At 43.8% G+C, this 22,648-nt stretch overlaps 1 protein-coding gene across 5 annotated transcripts; it reads right to left on the reverse strand.

Moving 5' to 3' along the window:
• Window positions 1-4,936: 4,936 nt before the first annotated feature.
• Window positions 4,937-22,153, reverse strand: KIF23 (kinesin family member 23). Of its 5 annotated transcripts, XM_037395217.1 has the most exons (24): window positions 22,023-22,144; window positions 21,856-21,925; window positions 21,586-21,714; window positions 20,411-20,516; window positions 19,576-19,712; window positions 18,802-18,911; window positions 18,037-18,207; window positions 17,039-17,080; window positions 16,502-16,614; window positions 16,237-16,358; window positions 15,585-15,687; window positions 15,202-15,281; window positions 14,997-15,116; window positions 14,306-14,465; window positions 13,608-13,775; window positions 13,225-13,382; window positions 12,647-12,820; window positions 11,774-11,947; window positions 11,084-11,389; window positions 8,931-9,161; window positions 7,850-7,932; window positions 7,478-7,556; window positions 7,289-7,359; window positions 4,937-5,730 (listed from the first exon to the last, which is right to left on the reverse strand). In XM_037395217.1, exons 1-24 carry the CDS (start codon window positions 22,031-22,033, stop codon window positions 5,715-5,717), a joined length of 2,934 nt encoding a protein of 977 aa, XP_037251114.1. In that variant the 5' UTR covers window positions 22,034-22,144; the 3' UTR covers window positions 4,937-5,714. The 5 variants fall into 5 exon arrangements, with proteins under 5 accessions (XP_037251114.1, XP_037251111.1, XP_037251110.1 ...); XM_037395214.1 differs by lacking the exon at window positions 11,084-11,389 and having other exon boundaries at window positions 11,768-11,947; window positions 21,856-21,922; window positions 22,023-22,153; XM_037395213.1 differs by lacking the exon at window positions 11,084-11,389 and having other exon boundaries at window positions 11,768-11,947; window positions 22,023-22,141.
• Between the last annotated feature and the right edge of the window lie 495 nt (window positions 22,154-22,648).

Here is a 22,648-nt window from a genome sequence, read left to right on the forward strand (position 1 = left end):
CACTGGAGAAAGTAGATTAAAAGCAAAAATAATCACTAAAAAGCAAGCATATCCCAAGCAGCCAGCAGTGGCTGTCCTTTGATCCCAGCCTGTATTTTGGGGGATGCAGTGTTCGGAGCCAGATGAATTCCTGCATCCCTGTTATGTGCTGAGCAAGGTCTGACAGAGACGGGGCAGCTGCAGAACCCCAGAGTTGCCCATCACAGGTCAGCGCCTGCCCCTGCAGCCCATCCTGCCTCCCCATCACACAGCCAGGACCAGGCAGCAGCACGGAGAGCCCTGGCTCTCGTCCCTTCGGGCAGCGCCGCTTGGCGAGCACAGCCAACGCATAGATGGTCTGCGATGACTCCGAGGCAGAAGCTGACTCCCAGCCCAGCCAGCCTCCGTTACCCCCTAGACAGTCAGGGGTTTTGGCCATGCCTTTGATCCCTCTCTGCAAATAGCTTCCACCAGGCAACGCAGGAGGATCAGGAGACTGACAGTCCCCGGGTGAGTGGCCAGGCTGAGAACAGCTGTAGCCACGCAGGTCAGGGTCAGAGCATGTCAGCATGCAAGTGTGAAGCACGCACAGGAGCTGCCAGGTCCAAAAGCAAACGGGCTCCTCCATATCAGCTTTTTCCTCCCCTTCCCTCTGGCAGCCTGCCCAGCGCACAGCCCGGGTTCAGCCAGAACACTTTTCACAGCAGCAGAGCGCAGGCACTTTTTTTTTTTTTTTTGTGAGGCACTTGGCAAAAAGAGCAGGCAGGCTAGCGAGGCAGGCGGTAAAACCCCGTTAACTTCACTGGGAAGAGTTCAGCTAATTCTGCAGGCTTCTGGGACTGACATCCTTAGCAGTGATTCACTGCTGCAGACACAGAGAGGCAGAACACGACCTGGAAGACCAGTGTCCTGAACTTTCGTACCCGATCTCAACCTGTTCTCCACCGCGGACTTTGGAACAGCCCCGGATCAAGACCAGCTCCACTCCAGCTCGCTGTATCTACATTTTCAGGGTTGAGCCTGCATATTATTCTTCTGCTTTTCATTACTCAGCAGATGCTGCAGCCAATTAATGCCAAGAACATCCAAGCAACACAGGCAACAGAGTCCAGAGCCTTCACCTTTTGCCAGTAGGAAACTGACAATCTGGAGCTGGCAGGGGGGTCAGGCAGCGTTAACAGCAGACTTCAGCCTTGTGGCTGGAATTGTTACCTCAAAAGGTAAACATGAATTCAGTTCTCTATTCCCGACAAATGCTAAGGAACTAAAACACAAGCAAACTGACTAAGATTCCTGTCACCAGGCTTGCTCACAGAGCAAGCTCATCACCTTCCAGAGAGAAAAGCAGCTGACTGGAAGTGCAGAAATTTTGCAGGCTTCCCTACGTGAAGCAGAAATCACAGAAACGAGCCTCAGAACAGAAGCGCTAAAGCGCTGTTTTCACCAGCGGGCTATGAGCCTTCACAGCACGGCATGATGCATCACACACGAGTATGGTATGATCCTGTTGGCCGACAGGACTGCCGGAAACAAGAAGGACCTGCAATGAACCCTGTTTAAATGAAGAAAATCACTAATCACACGAATTGTCGTGCCTTTACATCACACTGGTTACTTTGTTTGCATGTAGAACTGAACTCTCCTTGGCAACAGGTTCAAACATTCCAGCAGGCAGGCGAGTGGGTGCTGCCACTTCCAAGCCCAGAGCAAACAGATCCTGAGCAAACATCCCTGCTGCCAACAGCGAGACCCCAGGACGCCCTTGGGTGTAGAGCCTCTGTTCTATAAACTGCTACAAGCCCAATAAAGTGCTCTATTATTAGGCAATAAATTCAGAGCTAACTACCCCCCAAAAGCTTGCCCACTAGAAATTTGAACTTTGAGTTACTCCATCGGGCTACTTCCTTACCGGCTCGCAGGAAGCATTAGCTGCAACCAGTGCAAGGCTCAAGGGAATCATAAAGGAAAGTATACATGCTCTGCAAAGAAAAAAAAAAAGCTGAATTTCCGAAGATGAAAATTTTTCCCAAAAGCCCACGTGCTTCAGAAAGGCTTTTCCATCCTCACTGACAGCAGACTAGTGGGAGCCGGCCCTGGCCAACATCAAGCAGGCAGCCTCGTTCAGCTATTTCACAGAGGAACGTTGGTACAGGCAACCCTCCTACTGCGTGCTGCTGTTTGTTTTAATGCTTCCCACTGAATGTCGATGGAGACTAAAGAACAAGTACACAAAGATACCCACAATAAATGCCAGTCCTTGTTAGCCAAGTAAATTGTGTGCTTAGCTAAGTCTTGGAGGAATCTTTGCAGAGTAAACACTGCCAGTACTATGTGCGAGAGTAAATATGTGAAGAAGACGCAAAGACATGAGGGATGACTTCAGAGGAATGTGGCTGAGTGGCACCAAACGCAACTCTGCTGATGGAAAAGCATTGCTAGACCTGGGCTAGGAGTGATGGAAAAGCGTTGCTAGACCTGGGCTAGGAGTGATGGAAAAGCGTTGCTAGACCTGGGCTAGGAGTGATGGAAAAGCGTTGCTAGACCTGGGCTAGGAGTGATGGAAAAGCATTGCTAGACCTGGGCTAGGAGTGAATGGAAAAGCATTGCTAGACCTGGGCTAGGAAGCCGAGCTCGATGGGCACCTCCAGCCCCTCCTGCATTGCTGCCGCAGAGCCCCCCTGCCTCCCCCTCCCCAAGCTAACGGGCTTCACGAGCGGAGCCCCAGCCCCCATCCCAGTCCTGCTTCTCTCCAAACACAAACCCAGGGCAGCTCACAAAGCTCGTTCTCACTCATTAGGTTTCAATCTTTAAAGCTATCTATGGCACTCATCGCAGGAGGGAATAATGGCATTTGAGTAAATAAAGATGTAACCAAGGAAGATGGGAGGGCGTCGCAGCATGGCACACGGGTGGTGACCAGCCAAGACATCAAGCCAGGAGGAGCGGCCCAGCCTTCACCCAGCCCTGAAATTGTGCTCAGAGGCACAAAGCAGCACAGATAGCCCAGCCACAGGCCTCCAGGGCAGCTGAGGCACACCAGAACGAAACATAAGCTCCAGAGTAGTCGTTACCATGCTGCCACCTTCCTCACAGCACCGGCAAGGACAGACACCCTCCTTAGCAAGGTCTCCTATTTGCACTTTTGATTAACCTTTATAATAGGACAAAGGGGCTGCAGCAACTATTTCTCTGTGCTTAACGGCTTTCTCCTTCAAAACAAGAAGTTTCTGAGCAAAGCTGTTGCAAAAACATTATGCATCAAAATACAGAACTTGGCAAGGACCGAGAAATAACACTTTGGCCACGCATCCCTTGCCACCAGCGATACAAACCCCAGCATTTTGAAAGCAAATTCAGAATGCCTTTCACATTGCATTCGAAGCAACCCAGTCGAAGCCACATCCTGTAGCTAAATACTTTCCTTTACAAAGTTCTCAGCATCAGTTTCTCATGTCTCCCTCCCAGGTTTCCCCAGTAACACTTTCAGTAAGACTTCACGCTGATGACAGGCTGATTGAATCCAAATCAAAGAGACAATGCATTTGACAGCTGGCTCATCATTAATGGTGAATTATTTTAGTGTATGTGAAGGAGTTAATTTAAATGCCAGAAGTAGGAATACGGCCTTATTTCAGCTTCTTTCGTTATTTCTGTTGGCTGCCCTTTCTATCCCTATCCTCCCATAAAGGCAAAAGGCAGGAAGATGGGTGGCCACAGGGAAGCCACTGCACGGGTTAGGGGTTTCCCAAGGCTCAGCAGCACGGAAAGGAGGAATTCCCTCCCCAGGCGGAGGGCAAAGCCTGCCTCAGCACAGGGCAGGGCAGAGGGCTCAGCCCCAGCCCCGATGGTTATTTCACACCATCTAGTGGCACCAGCTCACCGCGCAGCCACAGCCCTGCCGCTTCCCAGCGCCCCGTCACCAGGCAGCAAGGGATTTGCCCCTTGAGCTCACAGAACCATCGAATCGTACAATCATTACGGCTGGAAAAGACTTTTACCATCACTAAGCCCAACCGTTAACGCAGCACAGCCAAGCCCACCACTAAACCACGTCCCTAAGCGCCACATCCACACGTCTTTTAAACACCTCCAGGGACAGCGACCCCCTCGCTTCCCTGGGCAGCCTGGCCCAACACCAAGTTCACAGAAGGCTCCGTTTCTTCAGGCTTCCCCCCCTCCCCCCAATTTCTTCTTCTGTTTGCCACTTACGACATTAGCCATATTCTAAGACATTGCATTTAACTAGTCGGGCAGTAAATAAAAGCAAAACTGTACTTCACCAGCACCCTGACCACACGTTTAACAGGTGCCTGCCTGCCACGCAGAGCTCTCTGCTCAGAGCTTTCTGAAGCAGCTTTTCTTGTCTCCCAGACTAAAGCAAAAAGCCTCCGAAACCATTAAGCAGCACTGCCTGCTCCAGACAGTAGAATAATGCTCTACCTCACGCTTTCTCAGAGTGATTATGATCAAGCCTGCTCTTAGCGAGGTGAACGCTAAGCCTACCAGGGGCCAGCCATTACTGCCTCTGTACAGCTTTTGCTCCAGCTGTGGGCCTCTGACCTGCAGAAAAGATGGTGTTTCTTTAAGACTATAAGCCTCTTCATAGACCGCCTGAAAATACATTTATTTATACCTATAGGTATCAACTACAAGCCACAAACAGGCACTCATGTGCCTCGTGTGCTTAAAAAAAACGTCCAAAGCTTCAATACCTTTTAATGAGGCAGTCACTCAAAATGGAACCAGCTACCCTTCAAAAGAAATTTGCAGACATGAAAAAAAGATATGTTTTGGACAACCTTAAACGTCCAAGCAGATTCCTTGGTTTAAAGTTCTGAAGTATCCCAAAAGGTGCATTCATTCACAGGCCTTTGCACAAGACACAGTCAAGATGCTGTGGTGCTTACCTTAGGGGCGTGCTAAGCTACAGAAACTAACAAGAATACACTTAGCAAAAGACATTGAATAAATGTATTTATTTAAACGTGTTTGCAGAGTAACACATAGAAAGCTCTCACCATAACTCTGAGCAAATTACCTTTTACCCCTATCTACAGATGTAAAATGTAATTATTTACTTGCAATACAAAATAAAGTAGGTCTGATGTCATCACCATTACTCATCATATCAGTATTCTTGCTTCATTACTATGAAGGTTTGAAGACTGAAGTGTTTTCACAAGCTGACTTACATATTAAATAATCAAAAGAAACTTCTACAAAGAAATCCGTATTACCAAACTGTTGCTATTTATAATAAAATATGAAATGGCATAGAAACACTCTTAAAGTGCGTTACTCCATCTAAATAAATAGCAGCATTTATGCCTCTTCAGAACAGAGGACCTGTCAAGGAAAGGATAAGTGACCAGAACAGAAGTATTTTGAACTATAAAAAGCTGAAAAAAACACGCAAGGCAAAAGCCTTGTCTCATTAGCCTATAAAGATACAGCTTAATAACAAGGGCTTCATACACACAAGACAGGTGTTCTTCAGAAGTCCGGAGGACACAATGGCAGAACCCCCGTACATCTATTTAAGATATACACACCCACACATATGCTTCTTTGGGACTGCACGGAGTATCTCCCATTTAACCATTGCCTAGCACAGGCCATTATATAAAATATAAGCCTGTAGTAATAACAAAGCAATTTTTATCAAGTTTATCACTGGCAGCAGATATTACATCAGTTTGATAAAATCAAGAGGTTTCCAACGCAGTACATTAAGTTCATGGTTTTCTTCGCCTAAAAAAAGGAAAGAAAAAAGTCACAAGCAAGTTTCAGTTTTTACACAGCAGCAGTTTTCCCTAACAGTAGTCGGTAGCCTATTTACCTATTCTGCTGTATACGCAAGTCTCACATACCTCCCAAGAAATGCAACGACACAAGAAAACAAAGAGCTTATTTATCAGAAACACTTGTATTTTGCTTTCTTTTTTAGGCAGCCGTGAGCATAAAATAAAGTTTTGTTTAAATTATTAAATAAGTGAAAACAAATACAAGCTCCAACTTGCACAAGCGAACTAAAGGATTCGCTACAACGTTACAAGGCTGTAGGAAGGCTGCAAGTAGCAGTAGCCACCCTGAGCACATTCCAGTTTCTAATGAGATGTAATAAAGTACATGCTAACATGACGAAAGGCAGGTATTTGTCACCTAATCTGAAAGGGGGATTACAGAGTTCAGACACTCCAAAACACCCTTTCACCATAGTTCTAAACTTTTTGGATTCCAAATGCAGTAAGTTTAGTAAGTTAGTTGATTTTGGCTTCACAGAAACCTGTTTACCTCTCCAGCCCTCTCTCCCGCCTGTCAACATGTCTTGCAAACCTGCAAATTTTCTGTCCCTGAGCTGAACAGGTGCTAACAGTGCCATGGAAGTCACCTATCCACAAGAGGCCAAATCTGGATATTGATTTCTGTTCTGCAACACCTAGTTTAACAAAACTATCTTATCTGAAGCATTTCATTTGTCACTGAAGCGTTTTGTTACATGTGAGGCTCAAATATCGGCACTAGCCTTACAAACTGCAGGATCATTTGGGCTTTTTGCTAGGAATTGGGACTTCCAATCTGGTAAAGCTTGCATTTATGTGTGCAGCCGCCACTGATCCTGCCACGTTAGGGAATGATAAGACAGCCCGAAGATTCCACTGTTATCTATGCATTTGAAAAAGAGGCAAATTTCTTCCAGCATGACTAAAGCCCATGCTTCCTTAGTAGATGCCTCGACAATTACACAGCAGGTAGCAGCTTTAATATTAGCAATTCAAGTTATATATGTACATATACGCTCAAGTATACCATTAGGGAGTCCCTATGGTTGCCTTAGTTCCCTACTCCATATTGTAACTTTAATTTAAATTTACCTAAACATACAAAAATGAGTATTCTTTACTACACCAGCATCTAATAACAGCTAGGGGACAGAAGAGGGAATACAGCTTAGTACTTTGTCACTGCCACCCCTCACCCTATTCCACTCTGGACCTGTCAGGCATCTTACGGTTCCCAGCTTTTTAGCCAAGATAGCACAAGATCAAACTTGACATTCTTCTCACTGCACTAAATGCCAGATTTCTATCCAGAAGACAAGTTAATAATTCTGCTTATCCATCCTGTCACCAGTTTCCAACACTGAATAAGCCTGCTTATCTTACAGTATTAAAGAGGTATGCACACCAAATCTAAAGCGGGAAGGGCAGCAAGGTCAAGGGAGGGAAGAAAAAAAAAGTTCTCTCACTGTAGATGTTATCAGGAAAGAGAATGCAATACCCCGGCTACAAAGGAGAGATGCACTTACTTGGGCTGAGCATGATGCTGATATCCAGGTCCAAGAGCTGACCCTGCCCTCATCTCCAGTGCCACAGAACACTGAGAAGACACAGAAAAATCAGTCTCTGTTGCTAACCCCCAGCCCAGCTATCAGCATTACCCCAAACGCTCATCCCGACCAAGCACAAGATGCCCCCCTTCTTCTGTTTTGGCTTACTCTGGTTTCTACATCAGTGCATTCAGAGTCCGCAGCATCCTCGGGTGGTTCAGGATTGGGAGATGATCTTCGCTTTCGACTGCAAGAGGAGTACCCGGAAAGAGTTACAAGCATCACATACTTTAGCAGATTCTTGTACACAAGAGAATGCATTTTATACTTCCTAAATAAATACTTTGCTCTCAGCAGCAGTCCGGCCTTAAAAGCAGCTACAGTATGTATAAACCTCTCCAAGTTACTTTTGCATGATTTCAAAGTTAGATGCGACAACTTCCTGCTCAATCACATTTGGACCTAAAGCGGTTACACAGGCACTGCTGGAGTTATGCATCTCCAGCAGTGTCAGAACCTGAAATTAAGGCCACAACTCACCCAGTTGGAGATTCTTGCTTCAAAGTCTCTATTTCTGTGAACTGCACAGCCTGTCCACCACCTCTGGTTTTGAACACATCACCCTGAAAAGCAAAAGCAATTAACAAGGTACAGTCACTGGGTTAGTACAATAGCTACAGCACTGGTTTTCACAACTGCCATTTCCTTGCAGGTTAGTAGCCAGCAAGCACGTGTGCAAATACAGCATCCCCCCCATTATATATCTTATTATACACAGGACAATAAAGAGCAAACATCATCTACCCTGATGATCATGCAAGACACCCACAGAGCAGTCTAAGACAAAAATTTCTATATGATATTGACAACTAAGTAATACCACTGAACTGACGTCATAGGCTTAGTTTCAACAGTTCCATTCCACAGCATGAACAGGTACGTTGTCAGCTATGCAAGACTTTGCTTTTGGAAACGTCGCTACCTACAAGGTTACCTTACAGAAGTGAAGGCTTTTTTAAAACTTAAAAAGAAAAAAAGGCAATATTGGAAAAATGAACCAAATCACAAAGAGCTCTCAATTTGCCTTAGATAAATACAGTCAAGTGTTTTGGGACACAAACATTGCAAGCATTCAAAGCCTAGGCTGTCTCACCAACTTGCTTGTCAGCTGACTACTAGAAATTATGTCCTGGAGCATTCGAGCATCCATCACTGCAGCACGCTCACCCATACCACTAGTGGAAATCAAATAACATGACTCCAACAAGACTGACTCCACAGGAGCAGCTGCAGCCACAAGTCTATGAAGCTTTCGCTACATGTAGATTATTGCATTTTACTAGAGGAAAGAAACCAACTTAATTATTTTCAAGGAATATGGTGACCAAGATAAACGATTACACGCTTGTTTATATGAAGTAACGATAAAGTTCAAGAACAATATTTTCAGACTCTAAAAGCTCCCTTGAATCCAGCTACACAAAACTTTCAAATGAAATCTCTTAGCAGACCGAGTCAAAGGTACCCTTTTGCAAGCCAGTAAGCCTGTAGCACAAATACATTGCCAGAAATAGGTTTTGACAGGATTATCACAAGTTTACGATGAAGGCGTTTGCTTTACCTTAATTAGTTTTGTTTCAATCTCCCCATCAGAGGCTAGCTCCTGGTGCGTCAGCATATACTTGTCACACTTAGCTAGTGCCTTTTCACTTGCAGCCGCTACTGTGATGGCATGAGGGACATGTGGCTGCATGACTGTTTCAGTGGGCAGGTTAGAAGGTGGCTTATGATCTACCCATCTCTCCCCAGCTGAGCGTGACCGTCTGTGTCTGGGACGAACTGGAGGTGCACTCTGATCAGGGTGGAAGAGAATCAGAAGAAATCAACACGCTGTAAATCTTTCAGAGGGAATCATTAGCAGAAGTAAACTGTGCAGGTCTGGTTAAGATGTATCTGTATGAAGATCAAAGCTTCGCTCCTAAAGTGCTTTCAGAGTGAATCCTGAAAGGCACCCTTACCAAGAGCCTTGCATAAAATTATTAATGGATAATTTCCGTGCCAATTCCTACTTCCTGTAATTTTTAGCTAAGTGTTATCCAATCTGTTGCATTCCATACCCAATAAAGATATCCTCCTTGAGGAAACTTTACATTTGGTAATGCCTCTCCAGAGTTTCCAAATCAAAACAGATTGCTATGAACATATTAACCAACCAGAAAAAAAGATAAATTTATGTTTCCATGGATTCATTCATGAAGCAAAATGTATTTGAGGTAGCAAAGCAAGCAGACCAAGCATGAATTTCCAACATCTCTAAAAGGATGCAAGACCCTGTAACACTCCTGAGTAAACAGAGCAGAGAAAGGATCCCCCGTGCTAGTGCTTCTGAACTCAGCTGCTGGAAATCCATGAGAAACGATTGATGTTCACGTGTTTTTATTTTTCGAACGTGAATGCTATTGTCAGTTGCTCAGGAAAATGAGAACATTCTGAGAACTTGTTCAAAAGCCGGTGTCCCTTCAAGATCTTTGAATGGGCTTTTGAAAGAGTATTTGTAGACCCTCTCTGCTACATTTACACACTAGTTTTTGAGATCTCTGAATCCTGGTGAGGTTACACAACCCAAACTTGGGAACACAAATCCCATCTACTGCATTTTCAGGTGATTAGCACCAATTAGGATTTCTTTCACCAGTAGACATGAGATTGGCTGTACCCTTTACAGGCAAGCCTCTTACAAGTCTAAAGCAGCTCTTAAAAACTAAACATATATAGGGGAAGGTGGCTTTTGCCAAAAATCTTCCATAAAAAAATGAATTTCAATACTTCTCCCCACCTTTTAGCGAGCAAGTACTTATTTTTTTGATGTTTTTTTGAAACAGTTCTGCCAAGGTACCTTAGAAGTTATGTTCTAAGGAGAGGGCACACTACCACCGGTCACATTTTACTGTGGCAGAAACCACACCCCTCGCTCTGCTGACATCGATTCATGTATTAGTTAACTAGAACAGCATTTTCTTAAAAGCATCTCCCTTACTTCTAAGGGCCAGCAGGAAATTTCGAGGACACTCTCCAAAATGAATCATGCCATGACAAGCTTTCCTCCTCCCAAGAAGCTCTCTCAAGAAGCGGGGGTTGTACAATTCTCTTTGATTTACCTGAGCCACTGCAACAGTGCTATAACATGACAGACGCCACCGATAAACATTTGCACGCATTAGTTCAATGAAAAAAACCCCAGTCCCCAACCTGTAAGGAAAGCCCCCAGTTTTAACACAGATGTGAAAATTAGGGAAGAGACTATTCAAAGAGAGTTCAAGTTAACAGTCACATGAGTGAGATGTTTGTCCAAGCGCTATTTCCAGTAGACATTTGCAGATATGGCTGATAAGACCACCTTTTAACCTGCCCAAACAGACTACGGTAAATTGCAGGCTGCAAGACAGATTCAAGGAGACAGACACAAGTTAAATCAAAAGGACATTCATAGCTAGAGAAAAAGTCTAGCTAGGTTCAGAGTTCCTTACAAGCACTATCTACATGCCAGCAAGAAATACACACGCTGCTTTTAAGGAGTTTCTAAACATCGAGTTAAGAAGTCAAGAAAGTAAGCAGCGAGACTCAGTTTGGAAACAGTATTGTCCTATGCAAAACACATTTAGGGGAAAGCTCCAGTCTGCATTAGGTATGCTCAATATAAGAGAGCAGCTCTAATGAGGTTTTGAGCCAGACTACACATCACTACATTTAGCTTTTGACAGGAGCAGCACTAACCCTGCAGCATCGATCCTCTTCTACTTCTAGCTCATCTCTATGCCTCGGAACCTCAATGACTCCAGTCCAGCACACCCCTCGCCTTCTGCTTGAGTTCTTATAGTCTCTACTTTGTTCTGGTTCTTGGTGTCTACTCCTTGCATTAGAAGTGCCACCGGTAATCTTGTACGAAGGGGTTTTCTGCTCCCATTCAATAACACAGGATACCACAGAAATGCTGCTACAAGAATTATAATGCCTATGCACCTGCTGGCTGCTCACGAGCTGCTGGCTGTTAGGGACCTGAGTAGTAAGGTTACTAGAAGGCTAGAGAGAACGGGAAAGAAGTTAGTGAACATACAGAACTGTCAATTTGTAAGGCAATAAAACAATGAACACTGACAATGTGCAAAGTGCCAATTCAGCTATTCAAGCTTAAAGTTTTGGAGAGGTATTGTGTTGCAGTGACAGCATTAAGAATCGGGTATTCTTCCAGCACCAGTAGCCTTAGAAGGTAGAAGCACGAATAAAGATCACCGACTGATAAATACAACAAGAGACAAAGAATTCAAAGCAAGTTTAAGTTACCTAGATTCTGTGCTTGGGAACTAATTTCTAGCCACTAAAAATAAGTAGCCTGCACTTTAGTTTGCTCTTCTAAATATGCTTTTCCCTAAATCAGGAGGTGTTTCAAAGGCCACTTACTGGTACTGGTGAAGGAGACACTGATCTCTGAACAGGCTTCTCTCTGTCTCTCTCCCGCGAAGGCCTCTCTGGCTTTTCATTTTTTGGTTCAGTAACAATGGCCTTCAGTTGCTTCAGTTTTTCATCTTTCACCCAAAGTTTGTTCTGCATTTCCAGCTGCTTTGCTGCTACACGACGCTCCTACAAAGACAAGCAAGGAAAAGCATGAAGTACCTTACACAAAAGCACAAATAAGTGTGCTGAAAGTTTGAAGAGAATTGTATATTCCACATGGAACGAAATTCCTCCCCACTGAGATAGAAGCTGTTGGAAATAACCACACATCAAGCTAAAGAAAGACTTCCCAGATTATAAAATAATACCATGTTTAATGCCACAATCATTTTGCTTCCTAATTTATGACAAATGGGAACATGTCTAACCAGTTTTATCAATGATCTTGTAGTAGTAAACGGTCCTGCAGTAGTAAAAGGTAATCCTGCAGATTTCCTTCCCTTATCACTTGTCAAGTGCATAGCTGAATAGGAGTTTACATGAGATAAACGGGAAATTCTGACAGTAGGCTTCCAGAGACAACTGACAGAAGAGAATCACTCCTTAGAGTGCCACAAACCCAAAAGAACAAATTCTACGTATTGAAGTGACACAGTGCTTAAGAGAGCTGCTCTAGCTGCATCAGAAGTCCTTGATGAATTTATCATACCTTACTACATTTATAAAAAGTTAAGTTCAAAATGTCCGTTAAGCCCATAATTAAAAGCTGAACATCTCCATTCTTAACGTTACTACTGTATAAAAACACTCAGGACAAACAAGCTGTCCAGCTTCCCCCAGCACTGCTCCATTACTCATTTCTAACGGATATGGCAGTACACTTACACACTCCTTCTCCCATTTCATGGCTGTTTCTGCCACCACGCCTTGCAATCGTGCCTCCAGCCGACGCTTGTCGGAAGCCTGACGTTGCAATTTCTGGCTCTTGCTTTCTAGTTCTTGCTGAAGATTACGCTTGTCATCTTCATAAATTGTGGTAGTTTTCTCCAAAATCTCAATCTGGAGGAAGAGAGGAAGGAATTGGCTATGCTGCTTAGAAGCGCAACCGTCTAAGCCCAGAATTGCTAGTTATATCTGACTTAACATATACTAGAATATATTAGCTGATGTACAAATATATCCAGGTAAATAGTCCACACTGCAAACAGTTTAAGAGATTTTACAACTTTTTTATAAGTTGTCCTTCTTAATGTTCTAAGAAAATCCTCACCTCGTAAGAAAGCCAAAAAGCTAAGTGTTCAGTAAAGCTCCCCTAAAAATACTACTTTTTTTTAGAATGATTTTAGAAACAAAATCTTGTTTCTAATATTCATCTTGTAAGCAACTTCTGATGTCAAGAAGCTTGCCAAACAGTACATAGAAAATACATTTTGTGCTTAGCTTTAGACAAGGAAAAAACTGACCTTGTATTCCAGAGTTTTAATTTTCTTCTCCAGGCGTTCTAGCTCCATTTTCTGTCCTGCTATTGTTTTTTCTTTTTCAGACAGTTTTCCTTGAATATAGTTTTCCTTGGATACAACACTGGAGTCAAATTCTTGTAGCGCTGTTTTAAATGCAAGCACTGCAAGAGAATTGATATATTTCATCTTCTCACTGCATCTCTGTAATATCAAAAGCAGTTCTGTTTTTATCCTATCAGTTTTACACTACCAGCTATTTCATTACCTCAGAAAAGGTTTTTTAAATGATCAGTCTAGACAACATACTTTTGTGTTGGTAAAGAGATGCTTTGAGTAGTAATAATGACACAAAATATCTAGCTCTGCACTAATGTTCAAATTCTTACCATTTTTGCCAAACTCCTTTAACAACATTTGTCGCATTTTATGGCGTTTTTCCAGGACTTCAATAAGCCTTGGAAGTGTTTGATCATCATTAACATCCAATAATTCACATGAAGGCAACGGTGGAAAGTTCTGCAAAAACATTTCTGTAACAGATTGCTCTTCTGTTTCTGTAAGATTTAGAGCCAAGAAAGTCTGTCAGCAAGCTACAGAACAGAAAAATCCCATTTGACAATGCTCAGTCACAGATCATTCATTCCACAGTATCACGAAGCAGACAGAACTTAAAATAATTAATGAGAACTAGACGTTTTCAGCAGAGATGACAGTCTTGAGAAAAAAATTAAAGGTGACGTTCTCAATTCATTGCTTTATAATAGCTCCAGGCAACTCCCGATTTCTAAAGTAGGCGTTAAGCATTCAAAAACATCAAAGCACCATCCTCAGCACAACTTCCTTTCAGGAGCTGCATTAACAGGACCATGAATTCAACTGATCTCCAATAAGAAAGAATCACTTTGAGACTTACCCAGGCAGGCAACACTGCAGTATGAGCAGAGCAGTACCAGCTGCAGAGAAGGCTCACAACCAACAGTTAAGTGAAGTTCCTTTTGCACATTCAAGCCTCAAATAATTTGTTTCAAAATACCTTACAGGAAAAAACCCCTGTGCTGTAATCACCTAGCATTCCAGTATTTACCTCCATTTTTCGGGCCACCCCGCAGCTCCAATTTCTGCGAGAGCTCCTCCCTGAAGGCCTGATTCCTAAAGCGCCGGCCCGGCGTTAAACCACAGAGTGGTCTGTCCACAGGTCTGGCAACTTCCACTTCCTGGGTCATTTCTGCAAAGCGCATGACTTGCTACAAAAGAACAAAACCAAGTTTAACAAAACTAACCAGACGCAGTCCAATGTAAGTTTAAAAGTGATATTTTAGGTCAATAAAAGTGTTAGAGAAGACATTATCAAGCTATAATCTCTGGTAGTTTCCAACTAGATAGCTTGGGATTCTGAAGTGGAGCATCCAGAAACTTTCCCAGTAAAACCTCCCCAACTTCAGCCCCGAAGGAACTGTGAAACAGACTGTGCAGACAGCTGAAGTTTCTGCAAGTACTGTCACAGGAGGGATTAAGCACCTAAATAGGACTATTTGGACCTCTGTAAATAAGAGAAACCTTTCTTATTTTACAAGCAGCAGTTGTACTTTTTAAGAATAAAACCCAAGACTTGTAGGGCACATTTGCCCTACAATATTATACTTGATTATCTGAAGTGCACAAGCAACAAAGATTATCATTCCTCTCATCTACTAAAGTACAAGAATTCAGTGACAAACAAACGAAAAAAAAAAAAAAAAAAGGAGGGAATGAGGCAAGATCTGCAAGAAAGTTACCAAGCTTTCCTCGTAGTCCTCAGCTTTAGGATTAACGCACACAATCATACGCACTTTTCCTTCACCATCAAAGTAGTTCTTGAAGAGATGAGTCAGTTTGGAATCTCTGTATGGAACCATCTTAAAATAAAGCACACGAAAGATCTAGTAAGCTTTCATTACACCAGATCATCATCAGAAGACAATTAGATAATGGGCTGCATACCTTATTTGTTCCATACATCTGGTTTTCCCGCAGAACTTCAATACATGTTCTTAAAGTCATTAATGACTGATTAATATTACCTTAAAAAAAACCCACAAGACAAAAAATTCTGTAAGCAGCCATTTGGATCATGTTCCCAAATTACTTAGCAGTTTACTCAAGAACAAATTGCTTGGACTTAAGTTGTATTTGTTACAGATAACTGCTTTAATGAACTGAAGCATCAGAATAAGTGCTACTAAAAACTTCCAGTTTCCAAACTGGAGGATTTGAGATCATCAAATCAGACAACTGAACACTGTAACAGAACACGTCAGTTCTTCCTATGATAGTCTTTAATACGAGCACGTAGAATTACCAGGCTGTCCAAAGGTGGTACATACCTGCTTCTCGCAGCCTGTTCCCTTCAGCTTTTGTTCTATTTGTTCTTTCACTTCCAGCCAGATCAACTAAAGACAGCTGGCTTAAAGTGATTTGTTCTTTCTCCTGTTAAAGAAAACAAATTATGTTAGGCTAATGATTAGCTCTATGTTCCTTCCAATAGAGTAAAGGGAACACCCCCTGCCCCCCAAACCTAAACCAGCATGCACACTTAAAAATAATGCGCGTTGTGCCTTTCATTTAAAGTCTGACTGCATTTTTACAGCCCTTAATGTAAGAAGCTGTGCACCAACGGCTTTTCTTGTAAGTTTCGCAGATCCCTTGTCTTGGGCCACAAGTTATGTCTGCACTCATTCAGATTCTCCAAGTTTTAGATCTTAAATAGTTTTTGCTCAAAAGCAGCAGAGGCTAAAACCTAAAGGAATAAGCAGCTTCACCCGCCATTTAATGCCCCATTTTCATTATGAAAAGATCAATTCTGAGAAAGACTCAAAAATTTAAATAATTTTAACTTCTGCCAAAGTGAAATTTCTAACCCTCAAGACACAGTAACTGTTTCAGTAGGCCATGCTGTCAGGTTCACCACCTTTTCTAACCTAAATATACATGCTTAACACACACAGCTCTCCTTTAACAGCCGGCCCCACAATTCACCTGTAGCACGTTATCTCCATCTGCATCCAGGGGTGCCTGAGCCAACTTGATTATAAAAACACCATGAGAGCGACTAGATTCTCGATTCAGCTGAGTGTGTGCAATACGCCTCTTCTTTTGACCTGTTCAGAAGAAAAATAATCCCTCCAAAAACCTGTTTTATTTAACAAACTTGCCACCTGGCAAAGACCAATCTGCTTTCAGCATGATAGCGTGAAGAATTACATATCTGTACCAAATTTAAGTAGTTAATTTGAAGATTTACCTCTCCAAAACACTTCAAAAGCTTCTTCTGTAGATTTCACCTCTACTTCTGTGCATCCTGTGACATACATGTTGTGATTCTGGTCTTCGCGAAGCATTTTGGACTGTGGAGGTCTTAAAGACAAAGGGCAAATGAAAGAAAAAAAAGCCAACAATAAAACTGAGTGGAGTTTTTTGTACAACAATGCATGCCATGCAAATTTTTTTTTGTTTAAGTACAAAATTCAGAATGAATATGTCAATTATCCATACAGCAGATGGAAGAGGAAGTGCAGGTACACGGACACATACTCAGCCAAGATTAGTTACACTTCAGCTACTGCTTTAATTTAGAAGCTACATTTAATTGCAATTCTTATCGGAAATTATGGGTTTGGATGGCAGCTACTGTTTTTCTACATGCATACAGAAGCAAGATGGCTTCAACAGTGTTCTATATTTGCTAGTAAAGCAAGAAGAGAGAGGGAGTTAGTGTCTTTTCTGCTTCTACTAAAAACTTCACTTTTCAATATTGGGAATACTATGCTCATGCACATACATAAAGTCACCATTTCGCACAGGAGTGTTGCAATTGTTCCACCTACCAAAAAACCAGGGTTAAAAAAAAATTAAGTCATTTAGCTCGCGTCTACAATCTTTTCACATATACACTGTAGCTTCCATAAACAGAAATAATCCAAGGTTCCTCATCAGCTGATTTTTGGGTATAAGCACAAACACTAAACCAAATAATTTTATTTTTCTTTAAAAAGCATTCACAGGTATTCAAACCCCTTTTCAAATCAGTACCCTGGAGACAGCTCTTGACATTTCAGAGACAGAGCATGGTTTGCTCTAGTCTTTGCAAATCATCCAGTTCTTTAACACATGTGCTGATGGACAGGCATAGGGCTTTCTTTAATGGATTTAGAGTTTTTTTAAAAAATCTATTCAAAGTCTCATCTGCAGACTTTTTTCTGTCTCAAGATTTACCAATTTTAGACATCAGCCAAATACACACCTTTCTAAAAAATACCCAGAATTTCATTTACGAGACAATTCACTTCTGTTTTCATGGAAACTACTGACATAAGTGAAATAATAGGCAAATTTGCATTAGCTATAAAGCAACAAGAAAACAGCAGCTTTCACCCAATACACTGTTTCCAGGACAAATAATGTCAGCTGTGGAACAGCTTACTCTTCAAGCTATAGTCGCTCTAAGAACAGTACTCACAGAAAAGCATGAACAGACTTAGAATCTCAGTGGGATACAGTAACACAACACACTCCCTAACAAATAAAATATTTGCTTATTAATCTCCCATTATAACGAGGAAGGGAGCATCAAGTCTTAGCAGCAACAAAACCACCACCAGTACTGGGCACACTTAAATACTATAGTCTGGACCCCTTTGCCACCACCTTTTTCACGTGGCTTGTTTAAGTGATTCCCATGAATTGAACTAGACTTGCCAAGATTACAGCTGCAAAGACATATTGCAGTTCCTACAAAAGTGTAACTGAAGTAGCAGTAACGGTATTCATAACACTAACTTTGGTTTTATAGGCTCAAAGGGAGCTTCCTCCAGCAGGTCATATATGTAGTTGTTGTAGATCTCGATATAGGAGACAAAGACACTGTAGACATTATCTTCATCAACCTCTTCCACTTTGCAGTGATCTTGAACATTGATCATATCAGCAAATTCTGGATCTATTTGTCGCCTGTTAAACACACACAGTAAGCGATTGCAGCATCCACAGACAGCTAACACATCAGACAGAGACCACACAGTTAAAAAGCAAATCTACGTACAGATAGTATGATGTGAGTATAGAAATGCTCACACTAGCATTCTACAATTCACACCACAATCAGTCACATTACATTAAAAAAAAGCATTCTGAAAAGTTTAAGCAGATGAAGTTTCATCTGACACCACCGTACTCTGCTGCAGTAAGAAATGCCTCGCAAAATTCCTGCACAGTCAACACTTCTATCCTCCAGTCAGCAATCTCACTATTTCACAAAATATCCAAGTTTAACTTCACAGTACTCCTACTCAAAGTCACAGCACTTTACTCATGGGTTAACTGGTACAAAAAATAGACTCCCGTTGCCTGATTTTAAGTCTTCTAATCTAAATACTTAACCATCCGATTGCTCAAACCACATGAAATATACTAACTTTCCATTAATATTTTTCTTTATTTTTTTCAAGGGAAGGATAAAGAGACCATGATTAAGCTAAAACCAAAACAACAGAGTAACATTTATATTAATTAAATTCATTCTGCCTGTTAACAATAGTTACTTACTTGCCAGATGGAATTTTTGGAACAGGCATGGCATCTCTTTTCTGGCGCTCTAATAGAGCATCTACTTCACACTGAACATCCACACCATTCTTGTCATCAAGCTTAAAAACCTGGAGTAGTGAATATATTTGGACAATATAATGACAAAAACTAGAGAACAGAAGGTGTTGGCCAGCAAAACAAATTAGTTGATTAAGCTGTCTGGCGACTAACAAATACCATGCCCCTCACTAACACTTGATCTGCTGGCTAATGCAAAGTAGATCTGACAGAAAACAGATATTTCCAAGAAAACAACATTTTGCAGAAGCTACCAAGCTAGTATGCTACCAAGGAAAAGACTTCCGGTATTATTTCAAATATATTTAGATACCAAAAATCCAGAGATGTTTGACCATGAGGAAAGCCTTGCATCTCCTGTATTATTTTAGATATGGTTTCCTTTGGCTTTTGTATCTTTGGCTAGATCTCATTCCCTAACTCAAAAAAAACCCCAAAAAACCAAGAGAGGAAGCTTCCACAGTAGTTAATTAAAGAATGAGCAACAATTATAAGGATAGCCAAACCATACATCTTCACAAAATGTCCATCCTAGCTACTATGCCTGTGTCCTTGGCCCTGCTCTTCAAATCTCAAGGGGGTGGGTTCTGTTTGGTTGAAGTGCTCCAGCCATATGAGTAGACAGGAGATAAACACTTTGAACAGAACATTTTATCTAGTGGTTTTAGGCTGTTATAAGCAACAGCATGGAGAATTCACTGCAAGACTACTCACAAATCGCTTGGCCTGGAATGGTCCTATGCTGTTGAAGATCATATCCAAACACCGTGGGAGGAGCCCTCCATCACCAGGAGAACCCGTCATGGTGTGAGTTTTCCCGCTGCCTGTCACACCATATGTAAAAAGGAGACCTAGGAGGGACAGGAGATTTATGTAATCATGCTCGCTGTCTCAAAGAAAAGCTCAGTTATAATCACATGCCCTGTCTTTCCTGGGTCAAACATATTTGGAAAAAAACAATGACTCCTTTTGAACAATTAACAGTAAACCATTCCAGCCCATCAAAAGCCACTGCCGTTGCTAGTGTTTGCATCTATCACCAATAGTCGCTTCAACTACAGCTGACAGTAGCTATCATCCTCTCTGGGGAGACTGCATTTGGAAGCCAAAAAATGGAAGGAATTCGCCAAGTCCCAGGTGTAGAGGGCTGATTTGTTACGACTGTTACTCAGGAGTCTGACATAAGCCAGATATTTCAAGGACCATGATATCAAACCCTACATAGTGATTACTGTAGTCAGTCTTTAGGTGGTAATCATCACTTTCTGCAGAAAAAAAGCTTCTCCAGTTAATGGCGTACAAAAAGATTAAACCGTGACACAAGTAACATTCGAGTCATAATGAAGGTAAATAGGTTTAAAAGTAATGAAAGGCAAGAAGAGCTTCCAAGGATGTTGTACAGGGGAGCTGAACCACAACCTTCCATTGCAAACAAGATACACGTTTTTAGTTAGACAAGCTAAGAAACCTTGAAAGACATGAAATCATAGCAATATAAGAAACTGTACAGTAGAGGTGCAGAGAAGTCGTAGAGAACAAAATTGCTTACCATTTTTCCCATGAATGAGATCTTCCACTAGAGGTTTAGCCACCACGTCAAAAAGCTCCTTCTGAGCAACAAGGGTGCCAAACACTTCTTTAAATGAATATTGCGTCTGAAGAAGAGAAGATACATCATCCTAAACATTAAGTTTGCCTGTCCAGAAGTCCATTGCTTCATCCATTAGAACTGCTTTCTATCGGTTTACCAGAATGATAAAAGATTCTGCTTTAGGATTATACCAGTGTTTGAACCTGGGCAGTTGCTCCAATTTAACTATTCTGAGAATAAGATGTGTATAAAGAAGAGCAACAACAGTCTCATTTTCACAGAGGTTAAGTCCAGAAATAACCAAAACAATCACAAAGCCCAGTTACTAGAGAATATCACAATTTACAGTTTCAAGCTCAAATTTATTTGAGCTCCTACCATAAAATACGCAAGCATTGAGCAAACGGACACCTACAATGGCCAAAGTCAAGTTGTTACGGCATTTAATCATTTTGTTTTAAGCTTGTGTCTTTTTCCAGTCTAGCCTCAATTTCCAGTCATAGGTTTTCAATATGCTTTTTTTTGGGATAAATTTAATCACTTTTCAATCAAAACACCTACTTATGTAAATATTTGAATTTCAAGGTTCTGAGCAAAGGTTTGTTTACCAAATTTTTAATCAATCTTTGCTTATTTTATTTAAGCCTCACTTTGTATACACAGCCTACAGCTCGGCCCCCGTCCTATACTATAAATAGGGAAACACTGCTTTTTGCCCGACTTCAACCGTTATTTCATCCGTGTCTGGCTTAGCTTAGAGCTGGTGCCTTTCAATCAGCCCTACATGAAGAAGTCCTTCACTCTAAATATTCGCCAGGTTTGCTTTTGCTCCTTTTACCCTCTTCCTCCACCTTGTAGAAGAAGCCTCTTCATATATGAACAATATACTTGATGGCTAAGGAAATGGTGCCTTTTTGCTCTAGATGGGTTTCTGGTTTTGAAAACCCACTTTTCTGAAAGCACAAACCAATTTGCACCCTGCAAGAGACACTGCAAGCCAGGGGAAAACATCGACCGCAGGGAAAAGGCGCCCAGTCCCCGCTTCCAGGCTGGAAGGCAGCCCCTTAGCTGAGCACTGCCCCACGGTGGGCACACGCGTGGATACGGGGCCCCACCGACCCCCAGGCCGTTACCTCCCGGTACTCCCCGTTGCGGAATATCCTGTATCTGTCGGGCGGGTGGATCTGCACGGTGGTCTCGTTGATCACCTCGATGCAGCCCTCCTGGTCCGGGCCGCTGAGCGGCCGCACCCTGCAGTACACCTGCGGGGAGAGGGCGGGCAGCGGGGGGACCGGGCCCGTCACCCCTCAGCGCAGCCCCGGGGGGCGGCGGCGGCGAGCCCAGCCCCCAGGGCCCCCTCCCCGGTGCTCCGGCGCCGCCGGGCCCCGCGCCCCCGCACTCACCCCCACCGGGTCCTTCAGGCTGGGGTGGGACGGCTTCTTCGGCGCCGGGCGCCGCGGCGTCCTGGCTCTACTGGGAGAAGGGGGAGGCGTGAGAGGCGGCCCCGGGCCAGGCCAGGCCAGGCCGGGCCGGGCCGGGCCGAGCCGGGCGTGTGGGGGAAGCGACTTACACCGCCTTCATGCCGCGTGTGGCCGGGTATCACGATCGAGACGGTCGCGCCCGAGGCAGACGCCACCGCCCGAGCTCCGCGCTGCCTCCAACGAGCGGCCCGCGCGCGCGCGGAGATTCAAATGCAACGTATCAGCGCTCGCAGCCCCGCCGACGTCATCACGCCGCGCGCTGTCGCTGTACGGCGCCGCCGGCCGCCAGCGTTGCCACGGCGACGCCAACGGGCGCGGCCCGGAGCGCCAGCGCCCCCCGGTGGGCCCGGCGGACCCGCACTCGCGGCACGGCGGGACCCGCGCCCGGCGGGAGTGGCCGGAGCCCCGGGGCCTCGCTGAGGCCTGCTGCCATCCCCGGGGGCCGCGCTGGGGGCACTGCCGCCCGGGCGGGCCCAGGGCCGGGCCCGCAGGCTGGGGGCGCGGCGCTGCCGCAGGGAGAAGGCTGAAGCAGCCGCGGGGGCTCTGGGTGCCCCGCGGGGCAGCGGGAAGGCGACCTCCACCCCCGGGGCTGCTTTTCCACCCGCTGCTCGCCTGAGGCAGCTGGGGGCAGCGGGTGGCTGCGGTGCCGGGCCCGGGCTCCAGGCCCGGCCAGGCCACGGCAGCCCCCGCCCGGGAGGCCCGGGATGTGTCTGGT

Source organism: Falco rusticolus, chromosome 7 (assembly GCF_015220075.1).
Source record: "Falco rusticolus isolate bFalRus1 chromosome 7, bFalRus1.pri, whole genome shotgun sequence".
Classification (NCBI taxonomy): Eukaryota; Metazoa; Chordata; class Aves; order Falconiformes; family Falconidae; genus Falco; species Falco rusticolus.

Bases quoted from the DNA above. Each gene is read 5' to 3' on its own strand.
- KIF23 (XM_037395217.1), bottom strand. The intron at 15,117-15,201 runs GTATGCAGCCCA...CTTTATTTTAAG, and splicing joins AGATGTATGGAACAAATAAG to ATGGTTCCATACAGAGATTC. The intron at 9,162-11,083 runs GTTAGTGCTGCT...CACCCTGATCAG, and splicing joins AAGAGGATCGATGCTGCAGG to AGTGCACCTCCAGTTCGTCC.